The following is an 18,328-nucleotide window of genomic DNA, read 5'->3' on the forward strand; positions in this document are numbered from 1 at the left end:
AAGTTCTTTCAGAGAATATAAGATTTTCGTTGACTGTGGACTCAATTTATTTGTTATGTGATTTGTGCTCATGTCCCTAAGCTTGCTTCGAATGATAATGAGCCCTTTTGGCTGCTACAAAATGACTCCGGGCACTGGCTTGAATCTTGAAGCAAACTTAGAAAAAGAAAAACTCATAAAGCTCCAAATATATACGACTACACGTGAACCAACTATGTTGGTTTGTTATCTCAAGTTGAGCCAAGACCTTCGTACCGTATCTTCTGCTTGACCCCACCTCTGCTAAAACTTAAAATATTTCTTGATTTAGGTAGAATGATTTTCATGATTATAGAACATCAAAATTCAGAATACAGTTTGAACAGTATGTTGATTGAGTTCAACAAAAATGCTCATCCTTTATTAGCATAATTTCCAATTGCCTTCCTGTCTTTTCCCCTGACCCTTCTCTCGTGATTTGAAACATGGTGGTAATAACCTCTCTCTTTAAAAGAAAACGAAGAATAAAAAATTGATGGCAGCTTTAAATTGTCTATTATTTCATGTAACTTTCTGCTATCAATTCAAGTTTTGATATATCTTATTTAACAGCAAATCATGGGCTTTTTGTTATATGGTTTTGGAATTGCTTACTAATTTCAATGTAGTTGCCTATCAAGGGCAAATCCATTTTTCTTAATGTGACAGCAGAAGAAATGGACTGAACTTTGGTTGCCTATCTATGTAAGCATGCGTGTGCATGCATTGATAAGGCTTGTAGACCATTGTACCACTTCACTATTAATTGTTTTCAATCTAAATTGTATAGAGCAACATAAACTGAAGCTATTAGTCCAATTCTTGATATTGAGAAGCCCCAAAGTGCCTTAGAGAGGTTCATATTTTATCCTTTATCACAAAGACTCGTCCAACCATGCCTAAAAAGAAGAGATGACCTTCGCAAGTAGATTCATTGCAGCATATAAAATGCGGGCAATGCAGAAAGCTTAGGTACAACAGAAGGGCGGCTTGTAATAAGGTCATCGACTAAATAATATAAAGATTACTTGTTGTATATGAAGATCTAAAACTCAAATTATTTTGAAATCTCTAATTTTCGCTTAGTTATGTGCTTCACATTATAAGTTGAAGGTGGAGCTTTAAATTATGGTGAATTTCAATACTAAATTTTTAGATAAGAATTACACAGCATATGTCCATAAGATGTTATGCTAATGTTTATCTCAAAAAATATACATTTTTAAATTTCTGTTTAGTAAGTACTTCGTAAGTACATTGAGGATAATGGAGTAATATATGGAGTTAATTATTTCACCTGCATGCTCTTATAATTTGTGGTAAGGTTCGGTATCGAGCTATCTGTTGGACTTTGTGGTTCATTTGAGATATGTTTTCGTCTGGTTTCCACTGTGCATCCTTGAACATGGATGTGGTTATCTCTGACATCATTTCACCGGGATGCTCGAATATTTTTTGGTATGTTCCAATACCAAGCAGTTTGTCGAACTTTGTAGTTCAATTTTGATGCATTCTCGTCGTATATGTTCAAATTTAGGCTTAGATTGGAAGAGTTTCCCTTACGTCCCGTACATGAATGCTTCTATCTCTAAAATCGTTTCGGCGCACGCTCAAATATTTTTTGGAACGATCCGATATCAAGCTATTTATCGAATTTTGTGTTTCAATTGTGATGTGTTTTCATCGTCCATGTTTGAATTTATCTTAGTACACAGTTAATATAGCTTGGTACACAGTTAAATATGATTGGTATATAATTAAGTCAACTTGGAACACAGTTAATATAGCTCGATACATAGTTAGTTCAACAATGTGTATAGTTAAATAAACTTGGTATGGTACACTGTAAATTTTTGAATGTCGGGTCAACACTAAATATAAGAGTCTACAACTCAAAATTTCGAAAGTGGAAAGCTGTCATTCTGATAAATGGATAGTACCCTTATTGGTGGTTCTCTTGGTTTTGCAATGATCAATATATTCTTACATGTTCCTAAATATATAGCAAAATTTGCATAAATTAAACTTCGTGGGCATAATAAAGGACATGGTGAATGAATGTATCAGGTTATGGCTGAAGTAGGATTGCTTTTCCAAATACATTCTCAATGACAAGGGCCAAGGTGAATGCTCATATATACCAGTAACATGAATTAAATTGGAAAACATTAAGAATATGTTTTCGAAGCAACTTAGGAGTACCAAGATTATACAATATGATATATTCTCTTTTTCGAAAACAAAAAGGAGGAATCTACCAACCTGGTTCATTTAGTTGTGTAAAAAAAAAAGTAAGAAACAAGCTGTTCGAGCGATGCTACCCAAGTAAAACAAGCATGCTATACGAGGCCCACATATGCTATAAAAGGCTGGTTTGGGTTTTAGAATTAGATATGTTCTATTTTGGGGGTCGGATCTTAGTTATTTAAATTTTGACTTAACTTGGTCCGATCCACTTGAAATTTGGATAATTTTGGATTTACAATCCTACGACCTGCTCCAATTCAATCGGAATCTGTAAAATTATTTGGACTCATGGGCCACAGGATACAAACCAAACAAGTTATCGCTCAGTTGGATCGGGTGCTTAAGGCTCAGCTCAGAGCTCTGTGATCTCTGACTTGTGAGATCGTGCTTTTTTTGCTAAAATCTTGTGAGATCGTGCTTTTTTTGCTAAAATCTTGCGAGATCGTGCTTCGAGGCCAGAACCAGAGCAGGCGTTTAGAAAGTAAGGGTTTCGTCGTTTCGAGCCTTCGAGGTGGAGCCGTGGAGGCGAGGGAGAAGGATGGGCGAAGAAGGTGTGAGGGATAAGGGAGAGAGAGGGAGGGTGGGAGAGAGAGAGAGAGAGGGTGGTGGTCAAAAGTGGAGCTCCTCCGACAACGGCGCTCAAGGTTCCGGCAACGGTGCTTAGGGTTCTGGCAGCGTGGCGGCGATAAGCTTCTTTTGTAACGCCCCCTAAATTCCTCCTTATCGAATTACTCATAGGTCTCTACTTTTTTTCCTGCATTTGATCTTCAAATTTGCTTCGCCTGCTTTTCTTGCTTTTGCTTCTTGGAAAGGTCGGGCTTATTTGTCATTTTTGTTTGATCTGTTGGTTTCGATTTGTGCCATTGGCTGTGGGTGGAGCATGTAGGATTGGATTTCGATCTTTCTCCCTATGATGCGTCTATCTTTGCTCTTTTTCGATTTTTTAGCTTGATTTTTTCATGTTTTCATGGCATTTCGATTTTTTGTGTTGTTAGCCTTTGAATGGGTTTTTCTTGTGATCAGATGAAGTGTGGCTCATCGATTGTCCACCACCCACTGTGTCGTCGGTCTCAACACTCACTGCAAACAAGCCAAGGTGAGAGAGGTCGTCGAGCTCATGAACTTACGCACCTTGCTGATTCCCCAACCTTTTCTCCAAGCACTTGAGGAAATTCAAGTGCTTTTGGTGCTTGTTGCATGTTTGACAAAATGGCTCAACGAAGAAGGTATCTGCTATTTTAGTTCCGATGGACACAGGTGTTTGATTTATTCAAATCCATATGACAGTAAGTCTTTGGAACAACCGCCTCTCATGACTTTCCTCTTAAAGATAAAAGATAAGAACGAGTACTATCACATGTATATGGGTCAGCTTTCCTTTAAAAAATATTATGAATTTCATGTGAGGTTATTTCGGGCCTTTTGGGATTTGTAAGACTTAACTTTTGACTTGATTCTATTTTTACAACTATTGTTAGAATTTTTCCTGAGATTGACCTTGGGATGCTCTGTGGTTGTTGATATCAGTTTCGCAGCATGGCAGCTGAAATATTTCTCAACTCGAAACAAACAGCACGCACATTATAACTAGAAACTTGTACAGAGATATCAACTTCATTTGTATGAGCTCCTTGTTGTCTAACTGTTTCCTTCTAGTATAGGTTAATTTACCATGTAGATCTTGTTGAGAAGTTGTCAGTCACTTAAATTGAGCTTCTTAACGTGGAGCCAAAGCCCAGAGATCTTGGTCATTTCCTTAAATCTGCTGTGCTTCTTGATGATATATAGTATTGGGACGGTCACGGGGATGGGCATATGGATGGCTTGCTCTTGTGAAAGGATGAAGTGAGAGTTTTGCTTTTCTAGATTTCTATTCTACTCTATGTTCTTGCCTAGCAATATGAGCAGCAGTGAGATGCGCGCATGTAGATTTTAATCTACTGCTTTTGTCTTTTGGCATGGACAACCTTTTTCTTTTTCTCTGCGTACTCCTATTGGTATGGCAATGGACAAATATCATACCTTGCTATCTTATGCAATCCAAATTGATATCACAAGATTTCACCCAATATGATGTCAATAAATCAAACCCATCATAAGTTCTTTTATTACAAACATAAGAATTCTTTTTCACAAAATAATTATTGAACTCCAAGATCCATCGGTAAAATGGCAATTGCGCTTGTCTATTATTCTATAGCAATTGAAAATTCCTGTTCTTTTCTTTTGAGAGGGATACAGTACCTGAAATTTTATTATCTTAGCCTCGTTCTATTGGTCAAGATATTGAACATCTGGAAACATTGAATCCAGGAAAAACTTACAAAATCAAACCTTGATGAACAAGGGGAAAAAAAAGCACGCATTGTTTATGTGGATTATACTGATTTTGAGACTTAACGAGTTTTAATTGATGTGCTAGACCCAAACAAATAAATCCAATCGGAATTCAAATTTTTTTAGTTGGAATTAAGTTATATATAGATCTGACGCAATCCAAATGACCGGTTGGGTCAAAAATTATGGTCGTAGATCCGATCCGATCCAATCTTATATTAAGTTAGGCATAGGTCCAAAATTAGTACTCGAATAAGAAACCGGGTTGAGTTAGGGCCTCATGACCTGGTTCAATCTGACTTACTTGCACCCTTAGTCAAAATGTATTAATTTTAGTAATCTCGTGCCTTGTCCATCATAAACCTAGGCTCTATTTGGATTTATGGAAATCTTTTTTTTTCCTTTTTTATTTAATCCATCCATTTTTAATTATCTATCACCCGAAGAAAGCTTCCTTCTTTTGGTTTCATTAAACAAGACTCGCCCAATTCTTGTTTCATTTTTGAAGAATGCTTTCCAAAACGGTTCCCCAAAGGTTACAATTCCCACCGGAAACAAAGAGAATCCGGCTGTAATCACGGTATCCAATTGCACAATGTAGTTTCTCCGGTATTTCATAATTATTAAATCCCATTAACGGATAGGATAATATCCCTCCAAGTTATTCCACAAATGGTGTCCACTTCACCGTGAATGACTGAAAGTTTAAATTGTTGTCAAGAGTCCCTGATGAACGTGTCCCTTACCTGCCATACTTTCTACTTTAAAGTATGAGAAAGCGCCTCGGCCCCGAAAAAACCAACCCAGGCCCCCCCTACGAGGTGCAGAGAAACCATGTTTTTTGGCCCCCTTCAAGAACAACTGTGGGGAGGCGTAGTTTTAAATTTACAATTGTCATCTCCTGCTCATGTATATTGAGTGACAGTGAATGAGTGCAATATATGGGTGAATAAAGAGAAATATTATCCAACTTTTTTTTCCATTAGAAGAAATTAAAAATCTATTACTCAAAAGATTTAATTGCTGCTGCCGATCCTTCAGTGACTAGCATCAACAAATAAAGCAAATACAATAGTTTTAACCAAAAAGAAAAGGAAAAGAAACCAAAGGATGAACCAACAATTGGCTTCTAAGCGTGGCCTTGAACCGTGGGCTTCGATTGACAGTTCCGCTTGCTCTTGGGGGGTCTTCCTCTTCCCCGGCGCCTTGGAGAAGAAGAAGGGCTATCCTCGCCAGCGTCCTCAGCCTGCGTTGGCGTGGGCTCTGGCTCATCTTGTTCGTCCTTCCCATCGTTGCCACCCTCCTTATCTTGGGCCATCCCCCCTGCGTTTGGGCACACTTTCGGTGGACGACCACGACGTCTAGGCGCCGGTCTGGCTTCATGATGTCCTCCTTTATTCGCAGGCGCAGGCAGAGTCACTGGAGGCGCTTCCCATGGCAAGGCAAGTACAAATCCCGATGATTCAACGTCGCCGTCGACCTGATCTGCTTTGGACTCGGGCTCGACGACGTCGCCTTCATGGGCGTCGGGCTTCGGTTGGGTGGAGTCCTCGTCGTTGTCGTGCATGGGCTTGGATGATCCACCGGGCGCAGCGGCAGCGTCAGCGACCAGAAAGCGGCCAGGTGCGGTCATGACGAACTCCCCCTGGGCGGTGAGCTTGCCGAGGTAGTAAGGAAGGAGCCTGTCGTGCCCGTCCGGGATGTCGTCGTAATTGGATCGAATATAATGAGAAATTGCTGCCATGGTAGAGCCTCCTTCCTCCGCTAAACATCGGATTGCAGCACCTATCATCTGCCCTTGCATGCCCATAATGTGACAATAGAAAAGAAAAGAAAAGAAAAGAATGTATGTGTTGTTATGGATGCATACATAAAATAAAAAAAAAATAAAAAAGCTAGAGAGAAAGAGATGATACCACGGCATAGGGAGGATGATCAGGAGTGCGCCGGCGAGGTTTTCCCACGTCTCCAGCAGCCATTGATTGGCTTTGGCAAGAGGGAGAAGGGAAGAAGAGGCCAATGGAGAGGAAAAGGGAAGAAGAGAGTAAGAGGAGGCATGTAAATAGGCGTTCATATATAAGAGGGAAGGGGTTTCCTATTCCTTATCGGACAGGATTACCAAGTTTGAGTTTATCCCAAAGATCGTAGGCAAGTAACTAACAGAAATAAATAATAACCGTTGGATCGATAAAGATCCGACGTTAGGCATTTCACTTGACGATTAGCCGTTGGATCGTTGACATTGATTGGGCCAACGATGACCCTAACCTCCAGATATTTCTGCAGCCGAAATCCTAAAAAGAGCCGCACAGTTTACAAATAAATGCTGATAACTAAAAATATATGTAAAATATATCAAAGAAATAGGATTTCACGAAAGACAAACTGCTCCAAAAATCGTTTGATATCATTTCATAATCAATTTTAGCATAGGTGCTTGCATATTTTGTCTTCTGAAGAGGGAGGGGAAGAGAAAAAAAAAAGGGATAAAACTGCTCATCTCTAAAATGATAGAGTGAAAAAATGAGAAAAATATACAACATAAGATAGAAATTATAGGTTGAAGTGAGAATGACTACATAGATGATCATCAAGGTATTCTTTATTGGAAACACTAGGGATTTCGTCGTGCTGCCAAGTTCCTTACCACTGCCTGTCATAGAAGGTTGTTTCCTGATCAAGAAGCCTCTTCAGAGTATCAATATCTTTAATCTTTCTCATAAGCAGCACCCCAAACAGCTATAAGTAACAGAGCTTTGCAAAAGAAATTACCCATCCGTATATATATATATATATATATATATGCTGAAATGGGTTAAATTAAAATAACCAATAAAAACTGATTGTACCATAATTCTAGAAAGAAGAGAAGCAAAACAAACAATTAAGGTGTTCAGCTTCATGCAGGTGGAACCTTTTTAACCCATGACCACCAGGGAATTGTTGATGTGTCAAAAATTACAGACTCATCATTGCTTGATGCTTCTGCATTATCTTCAAGCCATTTTCTTCTCCTAACCTCTGAAAGAATCACACATTATGTCTGCTAGGTGGAGTTCATAAAGTGCATCTCTATATCTCTGTAAAAGGAACAGGATGGAGTGGATTGCTAGATTAATTTCAGAAATTGCATCATTTAAGAAGAAAAAACAGTACGCACGTCCTTTTTATGCATGATTGTGTTGCTTTTCTGTTGGAGATGGACAGAGAGAGAGAGAGAGAGCTAGGCCATGCAGTCACAGACATTCTTATGAAAATTTTACCTGTGTCTAGTGTCCAAACGTCCAAAAAGATCCGACCCAGGAATCTTTGGAAAAATAGATACCAGGGCATGTCTGTATCTTTTGTATATGTCTGTGCGTGTGTGCACATGCAGATATGTACGTATTTGTGTATGCATGTCATGAATAATAAGCTAGAACTATGCTCTTTCAATATATAAAATAGTTGCTCATTTTTATGTTGGATGTTTAAAAAAATCAAAATTTGGAGTGCACTGTTTAGAACTAATGAGCTGAGAAGAGCATTGTTGCTGCCATTAGCCATAATATATTCTCACCAACCCATCTACTTTTTGGAGGTTTCATCAGTACAAAGAGAGGACTGAGTAACAAAAATATAAACAAACAATATATATCAGGAATATACATAATTAAGTACTTAGCCCACTGATTTCAAACTTCCGATACAAAATGTTCGATTCCATGAACTTACGATCACATAGATAGGCAGAAACTATTTGATGGAAACGAGGTTGTCCTTGGATGTCATTCCAAGGATACAAAATTTCCTTCGCCATGCTAGGGAGATCTTTTCTTTCACATCAGAAGGAAGGTATAGAAGTATTAAATTATCATCATTTGGAAAACGAAGTCAGCGGAGATCAGTTTTGTGTCCGGCAACGGCAGGCAGCTTTGGGCTTAATGACTCCTAAACAAGAGAAACCATGGCTGCTGGATGTCATCCTTGCTAGTACCAATGGTTTGCAGAGAACAATATTATGGCAGGAGATAACAAAAGCAAAAGATTTTGACCTAACTATGGCAATAAAAGATTTTGCAGTATCTCGTCTCCTTGCTTCTCTATCGGAGCTTGCACTTGTGGCTTCCCTCACAAAAAAAGGTACAACTCCTCCTTGCACTCTAGCTTTCCAATTACCTGATGCAGGCAAAAAAGTTTTGCATCAGTTTAAAATATTTGCAATGTTAGAAATAAACATTCAAATCTAAAATCTTTTTAAGCTCTTCATAACTTCAACGATTGCGTCTATCTTGTGAGAGAATAGGACGTTGCTCCAATACAGGAGACGTGGATATTTGAATGGTAGCTGGTGGCTTCCAGAAGGCTATTTGTATGCTCAACAACCCATGCCTACCAAAAACCAATGTAACCGTCATATTGGAAGTCAATACATATCTCAACAATGAAATTATAAAAAAACATTCAGATGCTTACCACCAGAGGGACCATGTGGCCATCTATATACCTAGCAGATCTTTTGCCGATGATGTTCTTTGTCCTCACACTCTCGGCTAGATAAGGTATATGCTGGCAAAGAAAAGAAAAAATGGCAAAACTCCGACTATATGATCCTAAACGATATAAATCATCAAGATATGAATATAATGCTTTAGGAACATATTAGTGTAAGGTTGGAAGAGAATAGTTACAAAGAGATATAAAACTCATAATTTGGTGAAATCCTCTACATATTGTCGTCAACTCTTTCCAACAAGATATTGTTAACTTATTTTTTACTGCATCTCTATCAACTTTTCTTGTGGTCATCCTCAAAAATTAGATGATGAGGTTAAACTTAACCCTCCCCTCCCTATACAGTTTGACCTCATCGCCCGTGATACTCAATCTAAAGATGAGTACAAAATCGCTCCCTCCAAAAAGCACTTGCACCTTACCAAACCAAAAACCCTCCTCCTCATCGTCCCATAAGAAGAGCAATATGTCTAGGACTAGCCTACTTCACTTGATATATGGAAGAGCTAGCATATGTCCAAATGGAGTGCGAGTCATCTTTTTTTTCTGCTTCTAAGACATAGACTCGATAAGGATGATGGTAAAATGTACGAAGTGATTGAAATAGCACTTTTCATTAACCACATTTTTCGAGCTAACAGAAGGTACTTTGCTTCTCTTTAAGAATTGGAGTCTATCTTAAATCTTTGCATCATAATTATATTCAAACAATAAATTTCAATAATATCATTTCAAAATTAGAAATACATATATGAGTAAAACATCATGCATTAATGAACGATCTTCATAACTCTACTAAAGAACAGAAATGGCACTGAATAACTATCAATAAATGTTATAATAATTTTTCCATGACAAATATGTCAAATGTACTATCCCAACCTCTATATCTATTATTTTCTCAAATTCGGACCATTCTTACAATTTTAAAACAAATGACCTAGAATGCTACATAACAATTTGGTGCTCGATATAAAATGAGATTAATTATGTCGTAACAGTGAACATATCTAATAAAATGTTACAGAGACGAGTCAGGGACCAGAGACAAAACGGCAAACCCCACGCATGCGGAAGAGCGAAATCGTGAGTACGGAAGTTGGGTGCCTCGAAGCTGCAAAGATTGAATTTTCAAACTCTTCGACCGGATGGTAAATTAGGGAAGAAGGGACAATTTGGAAAGTGAGTGGAGCGAAGAGGCGGAGTGAGAGGGAGTCAGAATATCATGGAAGTTTTGGTTAAATCTAAGTCAGATGAAGTCGGGAGAGTTAAGAAAAGGTTTGGAAAAATCCATTGATGGAATGCCGTAGGGTAGTGACTCGGTCGGAAAAACTGGATGAGGCCGACTGAGATGAACTTGAACATGAAGACTAGGGATTACGAGAGAAGGAAGTCGAGAAGATCCTTCGTCGAATTACCGGTGGAAAAATACCGAAATATTGGGAGTAGCTATTAGGGGTGGGAAAGTAGAGGAGAACTAGAAGGGCGGAAGAATTTTTCCGTCCGATAATTAAAATGGTTAAACAACGAAATTTCTTTGGACCGGTTATTATAAACCGGTCCACGAGGACCAATCGTTAATGGCCGGCCCATGGACCGGGCATTAATTTCTCCGAAAATAAAACAAAACCCGGAGGATTTCTCCACGGCCGATGCGGTGATCTACCCCCGCTCGCCACCGCCATGCCGTTCCTCTCCGGCCGCTCCTCCTCCTCCGATCCCCCGTCCCCGCCCACATCTGCCCGCAGTAACGCCGCCGCCGCCGCCTCCGAGGAGGCGGAACGCCGCCTCCGCGAGGCCGAGCTGAGGCTGAGGGAGGCGATCGAGGAGCTGCAGCGCCACCACGCCCGTCGGGGAGGGGCCGACGGTGGCGGCGGGGGCCACCCCGAGTGCAACCATGCAGACGAGTCCTGCGTCGCCCACGCCATCGGCAATCTCTGTCAGAGTTTTCTTCTATCCTATGGGGTTAGGGTTGGGATCGGCATCCTCCTCCGCGCCTTCAAGCTCGCCCGGCGCCAGTCGTATTCCTCCCTCCTCGATCTCAAGGTTCTCCATCCTTCCCTGTTTTCTTTCCTCTGCGTTCTTTTATTTAGATGGCATATAGATCCCGAATGAGTGGAATAATTCGCCTCTTTTTGATACGAATTTGATTGAGATCATGTGTTACGATTTATGGATATGGTGTCTGTTGCTATGATTAAATGAAACTTCTATTAAAAACTGGACCATCTGATTGAATTATCATAGGAATTCTCAGATGAATATTAAACTGTTTATATGAGATGATTTTTTTGTGCCCTAGATGAATCACAAGTTGTAACATATTCTATAGCATAAGGAAAATGTATCGAGAACAACTGATAGCGTCGGTTGGATATCTGTCTTCCCCTTCTGTAGCTCACTGAAGAGGTCCCCGTTCTCTTATTCTGTTGGACAATTTAGCATGGCACAATGATTCAAGACGATAGAAAATCCAAGTCATCCATATTCTGTCATTGGTTTTGAAGGACAAATTGTTGATATATTGATGCTTGTTGATTTAGTTTATCCTCCGTGACAAGTCTGTTTCTCGTCATTGCCTTCAGTGGGATTCTTGCACCCCAAATCATTTTGGCAATGCAACATTTAAGGCCGCCATAATTTATGAGGGCATATATGTTGCTGGACGGGAACACTTTGTTTTAGCTCAGTTGCCATTCCAAATCATCCGGTCTATTATTTACATGGAAATCTTTGAGATTTTGGTACAAATGACAGGGTTCTGCATGGTCTCGTTTAATGGATGTTGGCAGATTCCAAGACTCCAACCTTTCCCAGTCCAATAATCAACCACTATGGTACATCTTGGGGAATAAAATTTGGAGATTAACATCACCGTCTTAGGGAATCATTACAAACCTGATGCCATTTGCCAACCCTAGTCAAAGCCTGCAACTGATAAAAAAAAAAAAATCTCTTACTTTACACAAACCTTTCCACAAAGAAGAGACTCTAATTACATTGTCAGAAAACAGCTCAAAGACAACCAAGGTTGCAGGAGTACTTGACGAAAAATGAGCTCTTTCCATAAGCCATGCCCCTTGACGTGATCTTCTTCCAATGCTTTAAGTTTTTCTTAGGCTTATTTTTCAGTTTTAGTGCATAGTTTGCTTGTGCGGTTGAAATTATATGATTTATTTTATAGAAGGGCCTAGCCAGCCAATAAAAAACAAGAGAGAAGAGAGGAGATAGGACTGACTAGCATGGTAGCACCCCTTCTCAATTCGGGTCGTTGTGCTCACTGCACCTACCCCTTTTTGTCTCCCATAAATCCTAAGGGGTAGCCATGATAAAGAATACTTTAAGACTTCTGTTTTTTTAATTGTGATTGTGGTTTGATATTGAGAACAAAAACATATTTGCTGATAATAAGAAGTGCCTATTTATTGTTTGTTCCTTAGAACTTTCTTTGTCTTTGCTCTTCCCTTTCTCCTTATCATGGATGATCATTGCTGCAATTTGCATCCCTTATTAATCCCACATTGGATCTGAAATGAAAGCATCCTCTAAAACCCTAAATATTACACTAATCTACATGGAGGTTGCATCACAAAGAGATGAATTACGTATATTATCTGCTTGTCGATAAAAGTAGTCAAAGGGTGTTACCTGATATGCTCGGTTGAATTAAGAAATACTTATTAAACCTATGACTTCTACTGCAGTCATCAATACTGTGGCATAGAAAGTTATATGCTAGCTCAGGATTTGTGATCCTCTTGGCCCCTCAGATACATCACATATGCTCATAAACAGTGTCATATGCGGGCATTGCTGTTTCTTGAGGGTGATCCTATGCCCGAGCAGATTTGGAGAGCGTCACATCTGCAAGCTAGATAGATGATATTCACTCTGCACAGAAATTTCTTTGCATGCATTAAGAGGATGGCATTGCCAACCTCCATGCCTCCACCCAGCTGCATACATCTGCTGCCTCAGCTAGCTAAATATTGATAATTAGAATCCTCTGGTTTAAAGACTTGGCTACATATTGCCATGTCATGCATGTCACCTTCTTGACTATGTTATAAAAAAACATTTAAATGGTAATTGACTTAAGAGAAAACACATGATATTGACTTAATCTGTAGTTGATTTTGTTGTGAAGATGGTTGTTTTTAATGCTTTGTTTTCCTTCTAAATTATTGCATTCTAATGACATAATATTTTCACTTCTCTTAATGCAATGCCATATAGTTTTCTCTATATGGCATTTGAAAATTAAAAGCAAATTAGGAAAATTATAAGGTCTGATGCACTGGCATGCTAAAAATATGGTACCAGGAATTGAGAACTTTTTTTCTTTTCCATTGCATATGCTGACATCGTATTAGAGATTGCAAGTCTGCCAACTTGTTCTCTCTCATTATCATAGTATGAAGAACAGATTAGAGAGGGATAGTGTTGGCAAATATGCAACATTATAGCCAAATTTTATCGAGATGTAATGTCATATCTGTTAAATATTTTTTTTTTTTTTTTTTGCTTTCCATGTACAGCAACTTGTTTCAGAGAAAGATTTGATAGTAAGAGAAGAAGCTTGCCGTATTGGATTACTTTTTGGTGGCTTTACTGGATCTTATCATGCTCTTAGATGTTTTTTGAGGAAGTTTAGGAAGAAAGAGACACCATTTAATGCGTAAGTTTTTAGTCATAACATGCTGAACATTATCAGCCTATTGCTTTGTTTTGTTTAATTTCTTAATGCATGATTTTTTTTTGTGCATGTTAAAGAATTAATACCCTCCAAATGGTTCAAATACTTATGTTATTTATTACTTAATTGCTATTGGTGCTTGATCCCTTAACCATATTCAGAATTTAATTGAAGGGCATGATGGAGCAGAATTTTAGCAGGTTCCGTTGCAGGCTTGTCCATATTAGCACTAGATGATTCAAGTAGGAGGCGCACTCTTGCTTTGTATCTTTTAGCTAGGCTTTCTCAGGTGCGAAAATGCTTGAGATCTCCACTCTGCAAATAATTTGATTTTATATGTTTACCAATATTTTTTTGTGTTTTAGTGTGCATATAATTCTGCAAAATCCAAGAACAAGTTTCACCTTTGGGGAAGCCATTGGAGACATGGAGATGCTTTACTTTTTTCTGTGGCATGCGCCCAGGTGAAAACTTATATCCTATAAACTCAACAAAAGGCAATCCCATCAGTAGTCATGATGGTCCATATGAATTTAAATTTTATTGCATTAATAATGATCTAGAAAATCGTAAATGCCATTAAATCCAAAATTAGTTTTTGTGGAGATTTTCTAGCATGCTTTTTTTGGACACAAAATGGATGATACAGGTAGAGCTAGTGTTCGAAAATTGTGGCATGGACATTGGTTGAGAATCCATATTGTTATCCACGAGATGCTCAATACTGAACATAGTGAAAATAACTTATAATTCCAGTTGATACTTCCAAACAATAAATCAGATCATGCAAGTTTGATTTCATTGGACTTTGTTTCTTTTTTCGATGACTTGATGTAGATTTAGAAAACCTTAATATTTATTATTTGGCTCATAGCTATTTTAGCTGTGGATTGTTATTAGTTTGGATTTATATGGCCTACATGTAATTTGAATTGGTACTTTAACCTCCCCCCCTCTCGGTTTCCCCTCACTCCGTCCAACACGCACAAATAATTGTTGTCTATATCCTCTTCAGATAGGATTTTGTAATGTCTGTCTTCAGAATGCTCTAACAAAAATCAAGGGGATGTTCCACCCTTTTGTTTACCTAGTTATAATCTCTTTACCATATTGCATGCATCAATGCTTGCTTAAAAGCACGCTCCATACATAAAAAGGTGGATACTGTCTACCTGAAAACATATCAGACAAAGTGATTCTCTTAGTCTCTGTTTTGGGCTGGAAGTAGGTAGCACTCTTTACATATTAGTTTTTTCTTTTTTTACGAAAAAGTATGAAATACTATATTTAGTGATTGTTATGGTTTGAGCTACATCTTGATACTAAATCAATTCAAGCCATGATTTTCTTGGTTTTCCTGGTAATGGGAGGTTCTAGCGTAGGTGGCCAATCTTTTGGAGAAAGCTAGAGAGAGCATTGTGCATGAATCGAGTGGCTAGGGTTGCACGTACATCTTGGATAACTGCTCACCTGGCTCAATAGGTGGTGGTGTCATGCAAAGGGGCTGCACTTGAGAATAGACAGAGATAGAGAGAGGGAGAGAGATTCGCTGCTTTCCTTTCAAAACAAGTTGAGCAAACAAATGGTACATCATTTGGAAGTAAAAATGATTCTCCGACAACTATTCTATATAGCATCGCTGATACTTGGATGGAAAAATATATTTTTTAATTATGAAAGTTTTTGAAAACATGTTCATGTCATTACTAGGTGCCCTATCGTATTACTGAGTGTGGCATATGACAATAACATTCTAAAAATTTTTGGAAGAGGGGAGGTTAAGGCATTAAGAGGCATGAAATATGAAGAATATGGACCATGAAAAGTTGATACTACTAAATCATGAGTGTTAACAAGTAGCATAACACTGCATTCAAAGAACAAAATGTAAGAGTGCAACCGCATCATACATAAGCCCTTATATCTTAGACTCTTAGTAATTAGTTAGCCATGCTAATGCAAGGTGCCTCATGTAGATATTGATGATCACTATCCCCATTGTTGCGATGATTAATGCTGAGTATACTAGTGTTGTACGTCTCTGCATCCAGAAAATATGTCGTCATTTCATTTGTTTGGGTTGATCTTGGTTTTGGGAGTGGAAATAGTATGGAGATAGTGAAAATCAGTTCTACTTTCTTACCTGTATGGTACAGTATGGCCTGTATGGAACGTCGTTTACTGGTACTTAATTCCTGGTTTTGCCTACTGTTTTATCATAAACATAAAATTTAAGTCTTGCTCTGCCCTTTATCCCTTTCCTTCTAAAATTCATTGTCTTGGTGCAGATACATTATGGACTATCAATGATATAAATTTTCCTCATTCTATCATTTGATATGATTTAATAAAATTAGCATTCAATAAATAAATTTACCTCTTTTTGCAGGTCATGTATGCCTTCATAATGCGGCCTGAGAGCTTGCCTAAAGCATACCAAGATTTTATTCAAAAGACTGGACCAGTTGCAGAACCTGTGTACAAGGCTGTGCGAGAAAGTTGTAGAGGTGGTCCTGTGGATATTGTTGCTTTGTCAGCTTATTTATCAAACAAAAAGAGTTCCAGCTCTATAAAATTAGCAGAGTATCCCACAATTATTCCTTGTTCCATGATTCATCCTGACTCCAATTCTTGCCTAGCGCACAATACCACTGCTGCTTCAGCAACATTCAGGAAAACATTTCCCCTATATTTCTCATTGACATTTGTACCCTTTGTTGTTCTCCATCTACAAAAGGTATTCCAATTTAATGGCTCAGTTGGTTTCTTTCCTCCCTTTATCTATTTTTCTGAATTTTAAAATGAATATGTATATTAGCAAGCCAATATTTTTTTTATCTTTTCATTTCTTAATCAAAAGTTGTCTTAGATGCGTTCATCAGTTAATAGTGGTGTTGCATAACACTTGATCTTTCTGTTACATGTATGACTTTGGGATCCAAGAATTTTAACCTTTTTTTACTTATTGAGATTGCTATGGATGTCATCTTGCAGTTTTGTATGTTGTGGAAAAGGTATCTACATAAGTACAGTTTGTCTCTGAGCATGATGAAACTGTGCATCATAGTGTGCTTATATTATCTAGTCTGTGTATTGATTTTTTATTGAAAAATCACTTAAAGTTGGCAGGCTGCATTTTATTATCCCTTTGATCTGCTTATGTCTCTTGACTGTTCAATATGTAATCTTGCTCTGATTTGTATGCACTACAAACTCAAGAATCTTCTGCATATATGTGTGTGCATTCATGCAGCATGGTGCATTCGGCTATAAGGGTGCATCATTGGACAGTATGTGTATGGGTGGCAATGGGTTGGGGCAGATATGTGTCTGGTTTAAATACAGATATTCAAGTTCAAACTTGTCAGTCCAAATCCAGTCCTCTTAATATACTAGTTAGAAACAATTTGTTAGTGAAAGAGGTAAGACAACCTGACACATGTGATCCATTTAATAAACTGTTTGGGTCAGGTTGGTTCTGGGATGACATGGTTGACCTGTTAAATAAAACATCTGAAATGATGCTAAACCTAATTTGATACAGTTAACGTGACACTAATATGGTCAACCTATTCACGCCCCGGACCCGGATCCGTGACACGGCCGTGCTATTGCCGACTATCGCCTACAGTAGCACGCAGCCTCATACAGGGGTAACAGGTAGCCAAAAGGATTCAAACTTATATATATATATATTAAAAGTTTTGCAGTACAACCTTCAAGTTTGAAACCAAAAATACAGAACTTCTATGCTATTCAAATGTACAAAAGTATATAAGCTTCTCCAAAAATACGAAGCTCTGTAACAAAATAAAAAACATATCTGGTGGCGATCACTGATGAGGATCTGAAAGAAAACGAAGCATAAACAGATGTGAGCTACACGGCTCAGTAAGTAATCCTGCATAATCCTACCGGATCAACCAGTAGGCTAAACATGTAAATCAGGGTTTGAGAAGCTGACATGCATGTTTATCTAATAATCATCATGGTATAATATGTATGCAATTTAAACAAGGTAGTAGTGCAAATCACAAAATTTTCATAATATATGCATATAAAACCGTGCCCCCGGCATGCCGTGGTCCATTCTCTCGGATGCTACTGCGAAGTCAGACTCGACCACTGGCGGGGCCAGCTCAGTTACTATTCAGCCACTGGCGGGGCAGGCTCAGTTACTATTCAGCCACTGGCGGGGCAAGCTCAGTTACTATTCAGCCACTGGCGGGGCAGGCCCAATTCCAACTCAGCCACTGGCGGGGCAGGCTCAGTTACTATTCAGCCACTGGCGGGGCAGCTCAGTTACTATTCAGCCACTGGCGGGGCAGCTCAGTTACTATTCAGCCAATGGCAGCTCAGTCATTCTCAGTAGCATCTTTGAGCCCATTATAGTGCCTCTGGGCTAGCTAAGACTTTATAAACTTACATGCATGATTAAAATATCAGTATCATCATCTTGCATACATAGCCATAGCTTCTGGGATCATGCAAGTTACTTATGCATTGTAACATATCATGCATGAAACATATATATAC

At 38.6% G+C, this 18,328-nt stretch overlaps 3 protein-coding genes across 8 annotated transcripts in view; 2 read left to right on the plus strand and 1 right to left on the minus strand.

Annotated features, from left to right (window-relative positions):
* Nucleotides 1-3,757, plus strand: part of LOC120106648 — a 31,783-nt gene extending 28,026 nt beyond the window's left edge. Inside the window, exons 2-3 of one of the 5 annotated variants that reach the window (XM_039119661.1) lie at nucleotides 3,289-3,361; nucleotides 3,429-3,757. In XM_039119661.1, the coding sequence (XP_038975589.1) occupies nucleotides 3,289-3,361; nucleotides 3,429-3,432 (77 nt within the window). In that variant the 3' untranslated portion in view covers nucleotides 3,433-3,757. Of the gene's footprint in view, nucleotides 1-4; nucleotides 3,004-3,288 lie in introns of those variants that run through there. The other 4 variants (XR_005508741.1, XR_005508743.1, XR_005508744.1 and 1 more) reach the window with 4 other exon arrangements.
* Nucleotides 3,758-5,595: 1,838 nt separating this feature from the next.
* LOC103710811 (HMG-Y-related protein A-like) lies at nucleotides 5,596-6,404 on the minus strand. The gene has a single exon (XM_008796710.2). It carries the CDS (start codon nucleotides 6,392-6,394, stop codon nucleotides 5,732-5,734), a length of 663 nt encoding a protein of 220 aa, XP_008794932.2. The 5' UTR covers nucleotides 6,395-6,404; the 3' UTR covers nucleotides 5,596-5,731.
* Nucleotides 6,405-10,689: 4,285 nt separating this feature from the next.
* The window catches only part of LOC103710785, a 28,003-nt gene continuing 20,364 nt past the window's right edge, over nucleotides 10,690-18,328 (plus strand). The window contains exons 1-5 of one of the 2 annotated variants that reach the window (XM_039119689.1): nucleotides 10,690-11,142; nucleotides 13,635-13,774; nucleotides 13,982-14,081; nucleotides 14,158-14,256; nucleotides 16,182-16,529. In XM_039119689.1, the coding sequence (XP_038975617.1) occupies nucleotides 10,780-11,142; nucleotides 13,635-13,774; nucleotides 13,982-14,081; nucleotides 14,158-14,256; nucleotides 16,182-16,529 (1,050 nt within the window). In that variant the 5' untranslated portion in view covers nucleotides 10,690-10,779. The remainder of the gene's footprint in view (nucleotides 11,143-13,634; nucleotides 13,775-13,981; nucleotides 14,082-14,157; nucleotides 14,257-16,181; nucleotides 16,530-18,328) is intronic. The other variant, XM_008796671.3, reaches the window with a different exon arrangement.

The sequence above is a fragment of the Phoenix dactylifera genome, chromosome 2 (assembly GCF_009389715.1).
Source record: "Phoenix dactylifera cultivar Barhee BC4 chromosome 2, palm_55x_up_171113_PBpolish2nd_filt_p, whole genome shotgun sequence".
Lineage (NCBI taxonomy): Eukaryota > Viridiplantae > Streptophyta > Magnoliopsida > Arecales > Arecaceae > Phoenix > Phoenix dactylifera.